Below are 15974 nucleotides of genomic sequence, written 5' to 3'. Positions count from 1 at the left end.
TGAAAGGCGGAAGAATCCACTCAAAATTGTTCCAGTTCGTTCTTGTGGCCATTCGAGTTCACAGCTGGGTGGGTGGAGGCCGGGGAGACTCTGCCCAGGGACCAGTACTCAGCCCATGTAGTTCTCCTGCTTCGGGTGGCATCTCATCCTACTCAGGGTCCAACCTGTGAGCCTAGTGATTGTGGCCCCATCTGTGCCTCAGACCTCCTAACACCACTCTGCCTCTCAGTGACCTCCTCGCTGAGCTCTGAACCCTCCTCCACTGCTGGAACCTGGTCCCCAGCTGTCCTCAGGGCTGCTCCCTTCCTCCCTCTCTCTCTTCAGGTGGTCTCTCCAGGGTTACTTCCTCCCTGATGTTGTTCTTGACCCCCAACAATTTAAAATTGCAACCAGTATCTCCTCCACATTGCCCATCCCGTCCCTGCCTGCTTTTTCTGTGCAACTAGTCTGCCCATTCAGGAATGTTAGAGCCACCAGCGTAGGGATTTTCCTTTTTTCTGTTCCCTTCACTAACGCTCTACAGTGCCCAGGGCAGTGCCTGCCACATAGTAGGTGCTTAATAAATATTCCTTGAAGGAGTGAATAAAAGTGAGTCCTCAACGCTCCACTCTACTGTGTCCTTCAAGTGGCATTTCTGGGAAGATGGTCTGATGGCCACAGAAGTCAAACCACTCTGCATCTCGTGGGGAGAATGTTCCCCATTCCCTTAGCTGCCCAACTGCTTTGAAGAACCCCTCACTCTAGATCTGTAAATGGAGCTGATATCAGCCTGCCCCAGGGAAATCAGCTGCTTCCTAAGATGTCGAATGCCACCTCCTCTCCAGAGGTGGTGAGGCTCAAGCGGGCATCACAGGTTCCAGTCTTGACGCTGGGACTAGCAATTTAGAAGGCCCTAAAACACAGGATGCTAACCTTCTCTCTTTGGTGGGACAAAGCATTCAAGATTGGGACCCTCTGTTCAGAGACCTGACCTGGGATTAACATTGGAGGCTGATTTCAAATCCATGAGAAGGCAGGGTTTTAAAAAAAGTCTCTCCCTCTTTTTTATTGGACCTATTTTCTTCCTCATCTGCTCCCGGGAATGGAGGCATTTCCCAGACTCTGTCCTCTTCCATCCTTTAGCACCTTCTCCTTTAGCATCCTTCTCCAAGCACCTACATTCTGGGGGAATTCTAATCTTAACTCAGATCTATATACATAGCACAGCCTGACCTCAGAGGTTCTGCACACCTCCCTCTGCTGGAGTCTTATAACCACAGGTCTGTCTTAGGACCCTGCAGAGGGTTTAATGAAGATTGGTGCCTCTACCTTCACGAGAACAAAGTCAGGTGGGAACTGGGCTGGATAGGCCAAGATGGGTGGATTGTGGAACCTGCTTTTAAAGAGCTCAAGAGGGATCAGGTAGAAAACAACTTGGCTGAGTGATAAATGCTGTGGGAGCCCCTGGGACTGAGGGAGATGGACACTGTGTCTCAGGATCAGGGAGTCGTGTGGCTGGACAAGGAGCCCAAAAGCAGGTTGGGAGGAGACCTGAGCACTTGAGACTTGCTGTGAAGGCCTTTCTGAAGGAGTTTGGGTTCCATTCTGTGAATGATGGACAGCCACTGCTTGTGAATGGAGCAGATATCAGATCGGAATCCACGTCTTACCACAATGACTGTAGTGGCGGTGTGGAAGGTGCATGCCCAGGAGAGTGACAGGCTGTCACTCAGGAAGCTGCTGCCACAGGCTGAGCAGGAAGGATTGAGGGAATGGAGAAAAGGAAGTGGACTCGCAAGTTACTGGAGAAGGGAGCTGAGAGGACTAAGTGGGTTTGAAGGGGACAGAGGAGCAGTAAAAGGGAAGCAGCCTGGAGCTGGGCAGGCTGGGGTCTGAAATCCGAGCCACAGTCAAGCCTCATCCCTCCCCACCCAGGCTCACGTCCCAAGGCTCCATGCACCTAACCTGATATGCCCTCCCTCTCCAACCCCTGCTCTTAGCTCCTTCCACTGTCCTCATCAACTGTCATCAGCAAAGTCCCCTGAGCCTCAGCCTCTTCCTGGACACATCTTCTCCTCTTGCCTTCAGTGAGGCCAGTTCTTCATCTCTTCCAGGTACCAGAGGCCCGAAGCAGAGATGAGGGGGTCTCAGACCCATAGGCTAAAGGAGTAGATGGACTGGGACAGGAGAAGTGATGGACAGGACGAGGAGGGGTGTCCTGGAAACCTATGTCATCGTGCTGGCCGGCTTGCTCTTCTTGCTCAAGCGTCCCACACAGCCTCTACCTCAGCTGCCAACTCCATTCAGTATGCCCCAAGAGAGCAGAAATGATCAGAGAATGTGTCCCCAGGCTCCCGTTACCAAACACACTTGTACTCGGCTCTCTCTCTCATTACAAAAGGATGAGCTGTCCCTGTGGACCCCTCTACCCTCTACCAGTGAGCTAGATCCCAGCCCCTTATCCACACAAGGACTTTGCTGGTTCAACCCTCCTCTCTCTCCTGCACTGTCAAAATCTCCCTCTCTATTACAGCACCCCCACTAATATCCAAACTCACACCAGCATTTCCCAGGGGCCCCTCCAACAACTGCCCCATTCATTTCCCTATTTGTCATCACTACTTCCCTATCACAGTGCTCCTGGGCCAGCCTCATCCCAGACACCTCTCCTGCCAAGATCACCAACAGTTCTTCATTGTGCCTTGCCTCTAGAGGATATAAATGGACAAGCCCCCCACCCCACTTCTGTGAGATTCACTTTCTTGGCTTGCATTCTGAACCCCTCTTTCCTGGGTGTCCTCCCAGCCCCCTGCCACTCTTCCACACGCAGACTCCACAAGATCAAGTTTCATCCTTTTTTCTCGAGCTAGACTCTTCCAGTTACCCTCACCTACTCCCTTAGCTCTAAATGTCACCTGTATATCGATGATGCCCAAATTTACCTCTCCTAAGTTCCATGAGGATGTCTAGTAGACGTCTCAAACCTGACGTGCCTAAAACCAAACTCTCAGTTCCATCTCTCCCATTCCCACTCCAGCCCCGCTGAGGCTCTTTGTCCCACACCTTCTGCATCTGGCCAAACAGCCTCACAACACACGCTGAAGGCAACACTAGGAGTCACCCTGACGTCCTTTGATCCCCACCTCCTACTGCTGCCACACAGGGAATCCACTACCCTGCCCCACCAGCTCCATACCCCACTTCCCAAATGCATCCACTCCTTTAGTCTCTACTTCTAGCACCTTCACCTGTCTCCTGGCACCTGAAATGGCTTTTGCACCTGTTCTCTATGGCTTATTCTCCACCTAGAGAGAGAGAGAGAGCTGTGAGCAGAGCCTGGGAATCCACACAGAAGGTGCAGCAAAATAGAGAAAGCAGGTAGTTGACCAGAGATGAAGACAGAGCCCACAAAAAGGAAGGGGAGAGGTGCAAAGGAAAAGAATCTTGTTCCAAATGTCATTTCAAAAACCAGATTGCAGAGCGACCATCCTCATCCTACACGAAGGTGTGCCTTGAGGATTATTCTGGCCAAGCATGACAATCGTGGGCAGCACCATCCCCCTGGAAGCAAAAGTCATCCCCAATGAAGGATGGAGGTGAGAAGGAGAGGAAAATAATGAGGCAGATGCCCGGTTCTTGAGGAGCACGGACACCGGCTAGGAAACCCGTGGGAGATGACCTTCCATGACCTTCCATGCTCAGGGTTGCCAAGCCCTGAGATTTCTGCCACATGCAATCTCTCACCTTCCTACCTCTCCTGTTTCATTATAGCACTTGTTTGGGTCCCCAGTGCCTGAGACACCAGGGAACCTCCTCACTGATCCTGCCACCTGCTGCCACCTTCCTGTCTTCTCCCATCCTGGACACTGCCGACCAATTAACCTCCATAAGTAAAGGGTTCTTCCAAGGAGGTTACACCCCTGCTCAGAAATCTTCAAAATCTCCACACAGCCCAATATACACCATCTCCTTCCTCTGCCATTCAAGGCCTGAGTTTTCCAATCAACACACCTTTCCAAATTCATCAATTCCCCCACCTGTTTCTCCCCGCTCCCCCAGGCCACCTGAATCCCTTGTTTCAAGTTCAGCTGGTACTTTTCCTCTGCATTCTTTTGCCCACGGTGTTCTCCTTTCAGAATACACAGTCCCTCCTCTCCCTGTGCTGAGCTCTTGGAGTGCAGTAAGATAAGAACAGGTTTGAAGTCAGGATGATCCAGATCTGTATTTGGGGTACCTAAGTCCTGGCTCTGTGATGCTGAGCAGGTTATTTGGCTTTTCGGAGCCTCAGTTTCCTCTCCTTTGCAGATGAATAAACATTGCCCCGATGAGAGTAGAAGGCAAGGGAATCTAGGTAATTAGCAGAGTAGCTGCCACAGGGAGGGGCTCAAAGAGGTGGCTATTGTTTTATCCTTTTCTCTTTTGCTTAATTTCAGATGCCCCCTCAAAGCCAACCTTCCCTCTGTTGACCCCCATGTCACACTGTCTCGTCCAGGTCCCATCCTGCATTAGACATCTCTGGACCTGCATGAACTCCCTGGCTCCTTAAGGGCAGGAACCAGGTCTTGCCCATTTCTGTATGTCCTTCAGCACTCAGCTCAGTTCATGCAGGACTCTATATAAATGTTTGTTGAATAAAATCATCTTTAATTCCTCCAGCACACACATGTAATCTCAGTTGTAGTAATTTTTCAAAGCTGTTCATTAGTTATACGAGGAGGAAGAGTAAGCAGCACTTGGGGGCAGAGAGAGAACATTTCCATCATTTGGATATTACAAAACACGTCCCTTACCCAAAACCTATTGCTTTAAACAACACAGTCAATATCGCTGATTGATTTAAGAACCTTCCAGACAGGGATGTGGGTGTGGCTCAGTGGCAGCACTAGCATGTTCGAGGTGCTGGGATGGATCCCTAGCACCCCCTTCCAACACACACACACACACACACACACACACACACACACGCATGCACACAAGAACTTTCCAGAACAGAAATACGTTTAGCTCTGACACCATTAAAATGAATTTTGAGAATCATTTTGACTCACAGAAAACACTGAACGGCATTAAAAACACTGAATGAGAGGACATTTCTCTTACGGTCAGCTTGCAGAAGGACAACATGATGCAGGGTCAAGGCCATCCTTTGGGAGTCAATGGTGCTCAGGATCTTGGCAGCTGCGGTCCCCAGCAGTGGCTTCCCGTTGTACAGGGTGTAGTAAGTCAGCTCTGCTGGGTCCTTTGGTCCTGGAACACGCTGCATCTTTACCATCTTTCAGAAAAAGAGAGGCCACGTGTTTACAGGGCATCTTGCAAGGCTCCTGCAGGCCCCCGGGCGGTCAGCAGGCTGAGTAGCCCCACACCCTACATGTTACACAGCCACCTTTGTTACCTCCCCGCAGTCAGCGCCTCAAGAAGTCTGCTAACGCAGGAGCGGGAGACTGGGAGAAGAAGGAAGATGTGAACATCTGGAAAGAACAGTTTGAAGCTGGAGATGAAAACATGCGATAGTGATGTTTCCCAGCCCCCACAGAGCTCTGGCCTCATTAGAAAGTAGGACTTCACGTTAATTCAGGGCACGCTAGGTTGTTCTCAGACAAGATTTTTAATTTCAAATATCTGCAATTGCCAGAAAGAAAAAAAAAATGACCTGTAGGTCTGCATTCCAAGCTATCTTTGATAAAAGCAATTCTTGACAACACTAAATTCATTTTCTAAAATGATATTTTTTTTGCTTTTCTTTACTATGAAAGTGATGCATACTCAATATAGAAAAATTTGAAAATATGGAAAAAGCATTAATGAGTGTAATAAAAATGATCTATAAAACCTCCTCTACCCACTAATTACTGTGATCATTTTGGAGTATTTGCTTCTAGTTTTTATTTCCACACAAACCTTTTCTGTGTTATTTTACAAATTATTTATCATACTCCCTATATCATGTACCACTATGTTTTACTTCCATTATTAAGTGACATGAAATATTTCAAGAACTTAAATGTTTATTTCTGCATGGCATCTTGAATGCCTAACTCATAAACTTATTTCACAAATCCCTTATTATTAATAATTTAGATAGTTATTACTTTTCTATTCATGTAATTAGCAATTGATAATCATAAGTACAGAAACATGAATTTTAATGCCTGTATAATGTTCTACTGTATGCATGCCTGGTAAACTTAACTAACCATTTATTAGTGCACATTTAGGTTATTAACTTCTGCCCGGATAACTAACGATGGATAAACATTAAACTGAAGCATAGTATTTTCCAAAGTACATACTATATATCTGGAATTTTGTAAAGTATTAAAAGATATTGCAAAATGCTCAGAGCAGCTTTCATCATAATAGTGAACACACTGAAAATTCAAAAATCACTAGTAGACTAGATAAATGAGTTATGGTAGAGCAATTCTAATGAAATACTATAGATCAGTGAAAATGAATGAACTGTGGCTATTGGCATCAATGTAGATGAATATAGAAGCCTGATATTAGGTGACAGAGACAAATCCTCAGAACATAAAATTCAAAACAGGCAAACCACATGTTACACTATTTAAGGATACACACATAGATGGTAAAATCTACACAGAAAATACAGTAATAATTTAATATGGAATCCAGAATCATGCTTTACTCCAATAGGAGGGAAAAGAGTATCATCAAAGACACATAAAACCCTTCTGGAGTAAAGAAAGGGTAATGATCTGACCCTTTGGGTTCTAACTTCTTTTCATTAGTATACTTTAAACTCTGATATTTTTTACATTCTTATGAACATAGACTCTATATAAAGATTCAAAAATGGACATTATTACAGCCCAATAAAAATGGGCAAAAACATCTGATCTGACACTTCTCAAAGTAAGATATCTGAATACCCAATAAGCACATAAAAATGCTCAATGGGGAAATTAAAATTAAAAGTATGAAACACTACTATCTACCTACTAGGATGGCTAAAATAAGGACTGACAATACCAAGTGTTGATGAACATATGAAGCAACTGGAACTCCATGCCTGGTTGGCAGGTATATAAAATAGTACCACCATTTTGGAAAAAGGTCTGGTAGTTTCTTATAGAACTACTGTATAACAAACCCCGTGAACCATAAATTCCATTCCTGTTAATCCAAGTGAAATGAAAATCTGTGACCACAACAAATGTATAGAAGAACATTAGCAATAACCTCATTTAATAGCTACAAACTAGAAAAAGACCAGGTATCTATCAACAAAAGAACATATAAGCAATGGTATTACATTCACACAAGAGAATATGTTTCAGCTATTCTCAGCTACTGGAATCAATGTAGATGAATATAGAAGCCTGATATTACAACATGTGTAAATGTTAAAAAGTGACCTTCCTTCATGAACCCAGAGATTTAGATAACTAGAATTTAAAGGTATTCCTCTAGTTTATTTGATATTGCAACATGTATAAATCTCAAAAACAGTATATAATACTCAGTCAAAAAAGTTTTATACAAGAGTAATACATTATAAAATTCCATATATATAAAACGCAAGAACTTCAAAACCAATCTGTGATTTGGATTTATAGAAACATGTGTATTGTGGAAAGTATGTGGAAGTATATGGAAACGATATATGTTATCAAATATAAAATGGAAACAGTATAAGGTTAATCATAGAACCTCTATAATGAGTATAGGAGTATTCACTGTATAATTTTTTTCAACTTTTGCTGTGAGTTTGAAAAAAGAGTTCATAAAACAGATATTATGCAAAATAAGGATTTTACTGACACTTTAAATTTGGAAATCAGTATGTTGAACAGAATTAAGGAGATTAAAGAGATTCCCCCTTTTTTTAAGAGTTTGAGAATGCAAATATACTTTGGGAATCTTCAAGAAGGAGTTATAAGATGAAGTCTTGCAGTGTTGCTCAAATCAATCTGGCTAACGAGCCCCTCTGCCTCTATTTAGCTTAGAGAACTATTTTCTAGATATTCCCTGGAAAACATTGCCCTCACTTTTTTGTCTTTGTGTTCACCTTTACCTTCTTGAGATAAATTTCTGGGAGTTAGCTAAAGACATCTAGAAGTCTGTGACTCACTTGCCTCCAAAAATTTCATACCAGTTTCTCTGTGTGGAAGTGCCCGTGTCACTGTGTCCTCACCCATGCTGGATAGGACATTTTACTAACCTTTGGTAGATAAGAATGACATCTAAATGGTAGTTAAGGCCTGCGTGACTTTGATTACAGATGGAGTCAAACATTTAAAAGTGTTTACAGGTTATATGGTTTCTTCTTAGGATCCAATTTTCCCAATTTATGAACTAGAGGAATACCTTTAAATTCTAGATATCTAAATCTCCATGTTCATGAAGGAAGGTCATCTTTTAAAATTCTCTGAGTACAGAAGAAAGGCCTCTGAGTTGGATGATTGAAGCAATTTAGAGTAAATGCTGGGAGGGAAACTTGGGCATGCTTTTCCTTTCCCAATAGGTGGAGAAGTTAGTGCAACCACGTAGAGGTGAATGATCATTCAGATATCTACGAACGTCACTCAATTTCAAGTTAATAGCAGATTCTTCTACCCAGGGTTTGGGGGTGATGTCAGAGGGCGATCCTCAGCCTCTGTGTAGCCGGATCTGCAGAAACAAACCCCTACTTGCCTCACACTGACTTCGTGGGCAGCTATAGGATCAAGGGCACTGGGCACTTGAGAACAGTGAGAGAAAACACCTCTGGAGCCCTTTTAGACATGCAGAATGTGTTAGGTTTCTTAGGATTACAAATGACACCAGGACTGTTGTGTGGTCCTTTTCTCCCCCTTTGGCTGATACAAATCCCCCCCTGCACAGACATCCGACCTCCTGTCTGCCATCTGGAGAAGTGTGGATTATAGGGCTTATTCTATGGAACCTACAGAGGGAAAATCACAAACCCAGCATGTGAAATTAACTGTCCCTTTACTTTGTGATGAGGTCATCACAGACCACAAAGATTTTCAGAACCAAAGCAGCAACCAGTAAGACAAGGGGCCAGATTCCCAACTCTGAATAAGGGAACGTGGCGTGGTGTCAGGGGCATGATGCTGACTCACGCAGGGAGAGAAGATGGGTTGCTTAACTTTTATGCTTGCATGGGGATGTGATCTGCAGACAGACTGTGCCGGTGTCTGCAATTTCCTTCAAGACTTTCCTCATTGTGTGACACTAGGCAAGTGGGCTAGATGAGGTCAATTATCAATCGGGAGGTCACCTGCCAGGGGCAGCCTGCTAGATTCCAATTAGGGAGGCCCACGTGTATAGAGGCACTTCTATAATTTGATATCATGCTCAGCATAATAATTTTAGTTAATTAGCATAACAGATGTTAGAAATGGGTTCTCATTGGTGAAGTCAGGAGTATTCAAGATATGTGGATGGGTTAGAATATGCTAGAGACACTCCCACTCCTGTGGGAACTGGGTATCTAGGGAGGCTTAGAAACATTGCCCTTGGGCATGGCTACTGCCTTGAGCAGACCCCACAGAGAGGTGCAGGAAACTGACAGGAGGGTGAAGAGGTGATACACGGATGGGGAAAAGATTCCGTGACACAGTGGGTGACTAAAGCTTACTTCTGTGGGAAAACTCTGGAAATGTTCTTAAAGAAACATTTCAGAATTCCCCTCGCTAAGAGGTGAGGGAGCTGGGGTACGTGTACTCCCACCACTGTCTAATTCCCACGCACTTCAGCCATCATGGCCTGGGCAGGCGGGTTCCAGCATCCCAAGTGCATCCCTGCAGTGAAGTTCCACGGCGGGCTGTTGAAATTCCGGCAGGCATACTTACTGATGGTAAGAGGGTGTGAGAGCAACCCGAGAGCCTGCTCCATCTCTTGCCTAAATCACTCTGTGCTCAAGTCTTCACTGTAAGTTTGGTGGGTTCTATTTTTTAATTGACTAATATAGACGATGAAACTTCATTTCAGAAATATCTCCATGTATGCAGACTTTGTTCTGAGATCTCCTTCCCTCATAACCTAGCTATTCGACAATGTAGGAGGATGTTTATGAGCCTCAACTCCCCCAAACCTCAGAGTAAACGGCTCAGCTGGTGGCAGCGTGGATGTCCTCTGTACAGCCCAGGAAACACAGTCCCTCACAGTTCTCCCACACCTACCTGCACAGTATAGCTTCCCAGGGTGGTAGCCCGTTTAAATCGCCGGCCTTGTTGCTGGGACATCATGAAGAGCTGGGCCAGGCGTTGCTCCATAACCCGGGCAAAACTCTGGTTGTAGAGGCCCACCAGCGAGTTGTCCACGCCCTGCAGCACTGTGGAAGCAGAAGGCAGAGGGGGTGCTCAGAGGACAGACGCCCTGCTGACTTGGGGACCACAACCACCATCAGCCCTAGACAGCCCTAAGGGTCACTCTGCTCTACCTCATCCTTACCTCACTTCACCCTCACAGCAGCCCAGGAGCTGGGAATCACAATCCACCTCTTATAGATGTTGAAAAGTTTAATTGACTTGTCTAAGTCTGCACAGCTTGTAACTAACAGAGCCGGGGTTTAGACCCTGACTCCAAATCCTGGGCTCTTTCCTCCAGGAGCAGTGACCTCTCTCTTACAGGGCTCTATCAAACCCAGACTTCATTTAAGATGACATGTGTGGCTAAGAGTCCCCCATATGGGAACACATCAGATCTGCAGGTCAGCGACTTGGGTTGGGGGCTGGTTCTTACTCAGAAGCCCTGGCTCAGGGCTACCTTGATGTTTTCTCTCCCTACAGCTTTGCTGAGGAATCTCAACTCCATCCTGCAACTCAGCCCCTGACATCTGGGCAAACCGCACATTCAGTATCCCCATCTCTCTCTCTTCTGCAGAGTCTTGTTGATACCTGCCCCTACAGCTACCTAGAGTCTCCCAGGTCCTCTCCCAGCTAAAGAGTAGGACAGCTTAATGGAAAGAATAAACTGTCTATACTGGCTCTTGCCAGTTGTGGGGCCCTTGACAAGCCACTGGCCATCTCTGGGTCCAAGTTTTTCTCTTTAAAAATGGAATAAAAAAGTGTACATTTCCAGTGAACATATTCCTAGTGGACTCTGAGGTTTAAAAAAACAGGATTTTTTTTTTAAGGTGGGTTCCTTCGTCCATGGCTAGGTTTTGGTAATGCCCAGTATCTATAATCAACATGTAGATGTTGACAGGGGAGTTCCAGGTCATGGGTAGTACATGGAGGGGGTGTTAATAAGCATTAGGGCTGGGGCTGGGGTTGTGGCTCAGCGGTAGAGCACTTGCCTAGCACGTTTGAGGCACTGGGTTCCATCCTCAGCATCACATAAAAATAAATAAATTAATTAATTAATTAAGTTATTAAAAAATAAACACTAAGCCATTCTAGGATTGTTGAGGCCACTCCCCCAGTCTAGTCTTTGCTCCATGTCCCTTTGGAAGGACACTTCACCTCGGATGAACTATTGCAGCCTTCAAACAGTCACACCAAAACTTCTAAGTACTAAAAATACGATCACTTTCTTAAAGAGACCAAAACTGACAAGGGCTGGGAATGTAACAGAAGAGCTTCATTTAGCAGAGTTCATTTGACCACAGTGTGGCCATGCACGGTTAACACCGCCCATCCACCAAGGTACGGAAATAGCTTGTATATAAAAAGGGTGTTGTCATTATGGCACCCAGGACAGCAGGGTGCTGCCAGGGGCCACCCCAAGGACCACATCCTACACGGGGCCAGACAACACAGTCAACCACAACAACACACACAATAACAAGATGTAGAGCATGAAGCTGCAAGGGATCAAGAGAGAAATAAACCCGCAGCTAGGTCTCCAAAATTACTTCTTTGAAGCCATAAATGCCAAATAATCCTCCCGGAGGGTGCACAGCAGCTCTCTTTTAGGGCCCTTGTGAGGAGACTCCAGCTCATCTGTCAGCTGAATTCTTGCACAGGCAAAACTGCTACGCTGTGTGATTGAGGGCCCCAAAAGGACTCTCAGGATTCCTTGGGTGCTTCCTACCTGGGGGATGGGAACTTTCTGGTTCAAAGATAGTTCATCTAGTAAAATCACAGATAAAACTGCTGGAGTCTTACTCCTACGTTGGCCTCCCTTGATCAGTGGATGAGAGTGAGAGAGGGGACCCCTTTTGGATTATTTATGGAACTTTCAGCCAAGACTCAAAGGCAATAAATTAAATAAAGGCAATAGTCGAAGACCCCAAGGTGATGACAAAGGTCCGAGAAATGGATACTGTGATGTCTGTACATACTGAATATTTCTTATGCCACTGAATTATACACTTAAAAGGTTAAAATAGTTATTTTATGTTACAAGTATTTTATACTAAAAAATTGAAAATGTCTCCAGGGAGCACAGGAGGCTGTGGGAGCCACCCGCAGAGGTACAGGAGTCAACACCTAGATGGTTCCCACACGGTGCATTCCCGCTCCCCTAAAAAAGAACAGGTTCTTCTTGGGGGAGCAGCTGGGGAGGGATGAGGAGTTGCATGCAGAGGCTTGAGTTTGAGTCCTGGCTCCCCCTTCCTGAGTGTTCTTGGGTATGTTACTTGGTTTCTCTGGGCCTTAGTTCCTCATCTGAACACCTTAGGATTGAATCTTTGTGAAGAGCAGATGATTCTTCTAACGCAGTGCCTTAGCACTTGCCTGCGTGTGAATAAATGGTAGCTATTGCCTTTGTCACAATGGGCCCCTTCTCATTATTACAGGAAGAAATAAAGTGAGAAGACTGGAACTATATGGCTCCTCTCCCTTCCCCTGAGGAGTGTGGCAGGCCTGGGGCCTCTGGGCCTCTCCGTCCACCCTGTGGGCAGTGGTAATGGAGGTGCGCCCACCTTTCTCAGGGTGACACAGAAACTCAGACACCTCAGCACCTCTGCCAGACCCCTGGCCACCCACCTCAGCCCCCACCACTGACTCAGCCTAAGGCAGGCAGACAGGTCCCTCCCTATGTTCAAAGAAACTCCATCCAGAAGATTCCATGACTTTCACATCACTGTTCTCTTACTCCTTTATTTACAATCATACCAGGCTCTAAGATTCACACAACCAGGCCCAGTTCAGCCTCCTGTGCTCAAGTTGAATTGTTTTATTTGTGGTTGAACAAAGATTCTTCATGCTCAGCTGAGACCTCTCCCTCATCCTCAAGGTGAGAGTGTGCAGCACAGAGGGCCTGGGTGACTTGCTCAAGGACACCAGGGTAACTAAGAGCAGAATTGGAGAACTGATCCATCCCTTTCTGGGTCTTGTTCATTTTGCTTCTGGAGTGAATTAAAGAGATGAATCAGCCTGAGATGGGATCTTACTTCTGTTAGGCAGCAATATCGAGCTGGATTTTTCTATTTTGCCTCATATATACAAACCCAGTTTGGGTCCCTGGAGGGCAGAGTAGCCCCTGTGTTCTCTGTAAAGGAACTGCAGGGTCATCCTAAGCCAATGACTTTCCATCAAGTAGGGATTCACCCTCTGGGAGAGAAGTGTACAGTGTGCAAAGACATATTCAATATAAGTTTAGTTGGAAAACATGTCAGGGTTTTAAAATATAAACCACAGAAAGGGGAGTTGCAGCTATTAGCATCAGTGGAAGACACGGCACCTATAATGCCCTGGAGGAAAGGCTAAAAAGTTCTCTCATCTCTCAGCTCCCTGTCTCCTTACCCCTTCTGTTGGTGATGAGCAGATTGGAGGTGGACACCCAGGTATTCAGAAAGTGGTCCTGGGTGGAAGGAAAGGCAGAAGGCCAGGCTGAAACCAAGCTCCAGCCCCTCCCAAGCACAAACCAACTGATCCAACCAGCCCCAAACACAGTGATGGTGGCAGCTCTATTCTGATCACCAACTGCAAAAATAGCAAAAAGGAAAGAGGGTCGTCTCATAGTGGGTGGGCAGGGGGATGACCCAGGAGAGCCCTGGAAGCAGGACACTGGTGGTGGTGGTGGGGCTTCCTCTTAATGTTATGGCACTCAAATCAAGGCAGAGCAAACACAGCGAGAGGAGGAAAGGGTGATGCAGGTGGCTGTCAAGGACAGGCCGTGTTCAAGAGTGGCTGCATTATCACCCAAGGCAAACCTTCAAGTTCAGAGAAGGGGGAAATAGCTGTCAATGAAAAGGCACCAGTCCTTGAGGAGGAAACACAGTTTTGCAAATGTTACATAACCTCCTGGTTCCAAAACTGTGTCGCTGGGTTGCACTGTCTCTCTCGTGGGCATAAACCCTGATAGGTGGGTTTTTAATTTTCTTTTAAAACATGTTTTTTTTTTTTAGTTTGCCTTCTATTTTACCAGGTGAAATTATCTGTATATTGAAGGCTCTGTGTGCGTGGTGGGGAGAATTTTCTGAAGTTTAGAAGAGGTCTTGAGTAGGCCACATCTAGCAGGGACAGGTGCCCCTTAGCTGGTATTTTAGGCACAGCCCAACTGCAGCTAGTGTGGGACAATAGTATGCATGGGACATTTGAGACCAGCCTCCTTCCCCAGACGTGGCTTCCAAGCCTTGTAGGAAATTCTCCCCTCCTTGAAATGGGCTGAACTGTGTTCCCCAAATTCACATGTTGAATTCCAAACCCCAGGTACCTCAGAATGCAATGGCACCTGGAGAGAAAGTCTTTAAAGAGGTAATGAGGTTAAAATGAGGTCATGAGGGTGGGCCCTAACCCAACACGTCTGGTGTCCTTATATGAAGAGGAAATTAGGTCACCGGCAGAGGGAAAACCAAGGCCTCAAAAGAAACCATCGCTGCCAACATGGATCTCAGACTTGGAGCCCGCAGAACTGTGAGACGGCAAACTCCTGCTGTCTAAGCCCCCAGCCTGCGGTGCTTTGCCGTGGCAGCCGCGGCACACCCAGATTCTTCTCTCCACACTTCTCCCCTGGATGATTGGGCTGGTCACTCTACCTCCTACAAACATCTGCTCTCTCCCTTTGCTCTCAATTCTTGTTTCCCTCATTTTCAGAAGGCACTGTCTGGCTTTTGAAAAACATAAATGGAACATTTTGGCTGTTTCATAAAGTTCAGCTGCAAAATGTCAAGGTTAAAAAAAAAAAAAAAGGACACACCACCCAAACACCCTGGTGCTTCTACCCGCCCTCACTGTCAGAGTGTGCCAGGACGGGTGTGGGGTGGGACTCCCACTGGGCAGGAGGAGCATCCAGCCCTCCTCTGATTTTATTTTAGGTTTTACAAGGCAGTGCAGAAAGAACTACCATCTATACACACAGGGCCATCCACAAGGACGTGTCCTAGGCATCCACAGGGTAACTTCTGATAGGTGGAGTTTTTGCAAAGAGGAAGCACTGGGGTTGGAGGGGGGGCTTCCAAAGTAACAGTTTTAAAATGTTCAATAACCACCATCAGTGTGCCGGCTTTCCTTGGCTTGTTTCCACACACTTCTGGTCCTGTAGAAATAACTCCTTGACATATAAGACAGAACCCAAAAAAGACCAATCCTTTCACTGACTGGCAAAAAGTGTTAACCAAACCAACCCCCACAGCATGAAGAGGGGAAGTACAGAATGAGAGATTACCTGTAATCACCCAGTAGTCTCTAGTTGTTTCTGATGTATCAAGATTGGGATATTCCAGTGCTAAAACCAACAAGAAACACATTGAATTACTTTTATAGGTTTTACATGTAAATATAAAACAGAGAACTGACTTGCTGTTCAGAAAATGAAAAGTCTCTGTTAAAGGTGAACTTTCCTATAAAAAGTGTTTAGGGCTTGTTGAGTTTCTGCTCTTTCAGGTTTTCCATCCAAACCCTCTCCAGTGGAAAGTCTTCATTATCAAGAGCCGCAGCTGCCACCTGGGTTAGCTGGTGTTTGCTCTTTAAAAACCATCCAGCCACCAACAAAGTCATCAGGAACTGTTATATCTTGAATGGATTTTTTTTTCCAATGCCAAGAACTTACATTGTAGCCAAATGCTTGTAACAAAAGTTCTCCTGCTACTTTACCAGTATCATGACTATCAGAGTTAACAGGTGGAAAGGAATCAG

At 45.7% G+C, this 15974-nt stretch overlaps 1 protein-coding gene across 6 annotated transcripts in view; it reads right to left on the bottom strand.

The window, feature by feature from the left end:
• Kiaa1549l (KIAA1549 like) overlaps positions 1–15974 on the bottom strand; it is a 269091-nt gene that overhangs the window by 87508 nt on the left and 165609 nt on the right. For all 6 annotated transcript variants that reach the window (XM_058583160.1, XM_058583165.1, XM_058583163.1 and 3 more), the window contains 3 exons: positions 15505–15564; positions 10131–10282; positions 5080–5251 (listed from right to left, as the gene is read on the bottom strand). In XM_058583160.1, the coding sequence (XP_058439143.1) occupies positions 5080–5251; positions 10131–10282; positions 15505–15564 (384 nt within the window). The remainder of the gene's footprint in view (positions 1–5079; positions 5252–10130; positions 10283–15504; positions 15565–15974) is intronic.

Source organism: Marmota monax, unplaced genomic scaffold (assembly GCF_021218885.2).
Source record: "Marmota monax isolate L192 unplaced genomic scaffold, Marmota_monax_Labrador192_F-V1.1 WCK01_AAM20220418_F8-fsc00047, whole genome shotgun sequence".
In the NCBI taxonomy this organism is placed as follows: domain Eukaryota; kingdom Metazoa; phylum Chordata; class Mammalia; order Rodentia; family Sciuridae; genus Marmota; species Marmota monax.
Note: the sequence above shows the minus strand (reverse complement) of the source record. Positions and strands in the feature narration are given on the sequence as shown.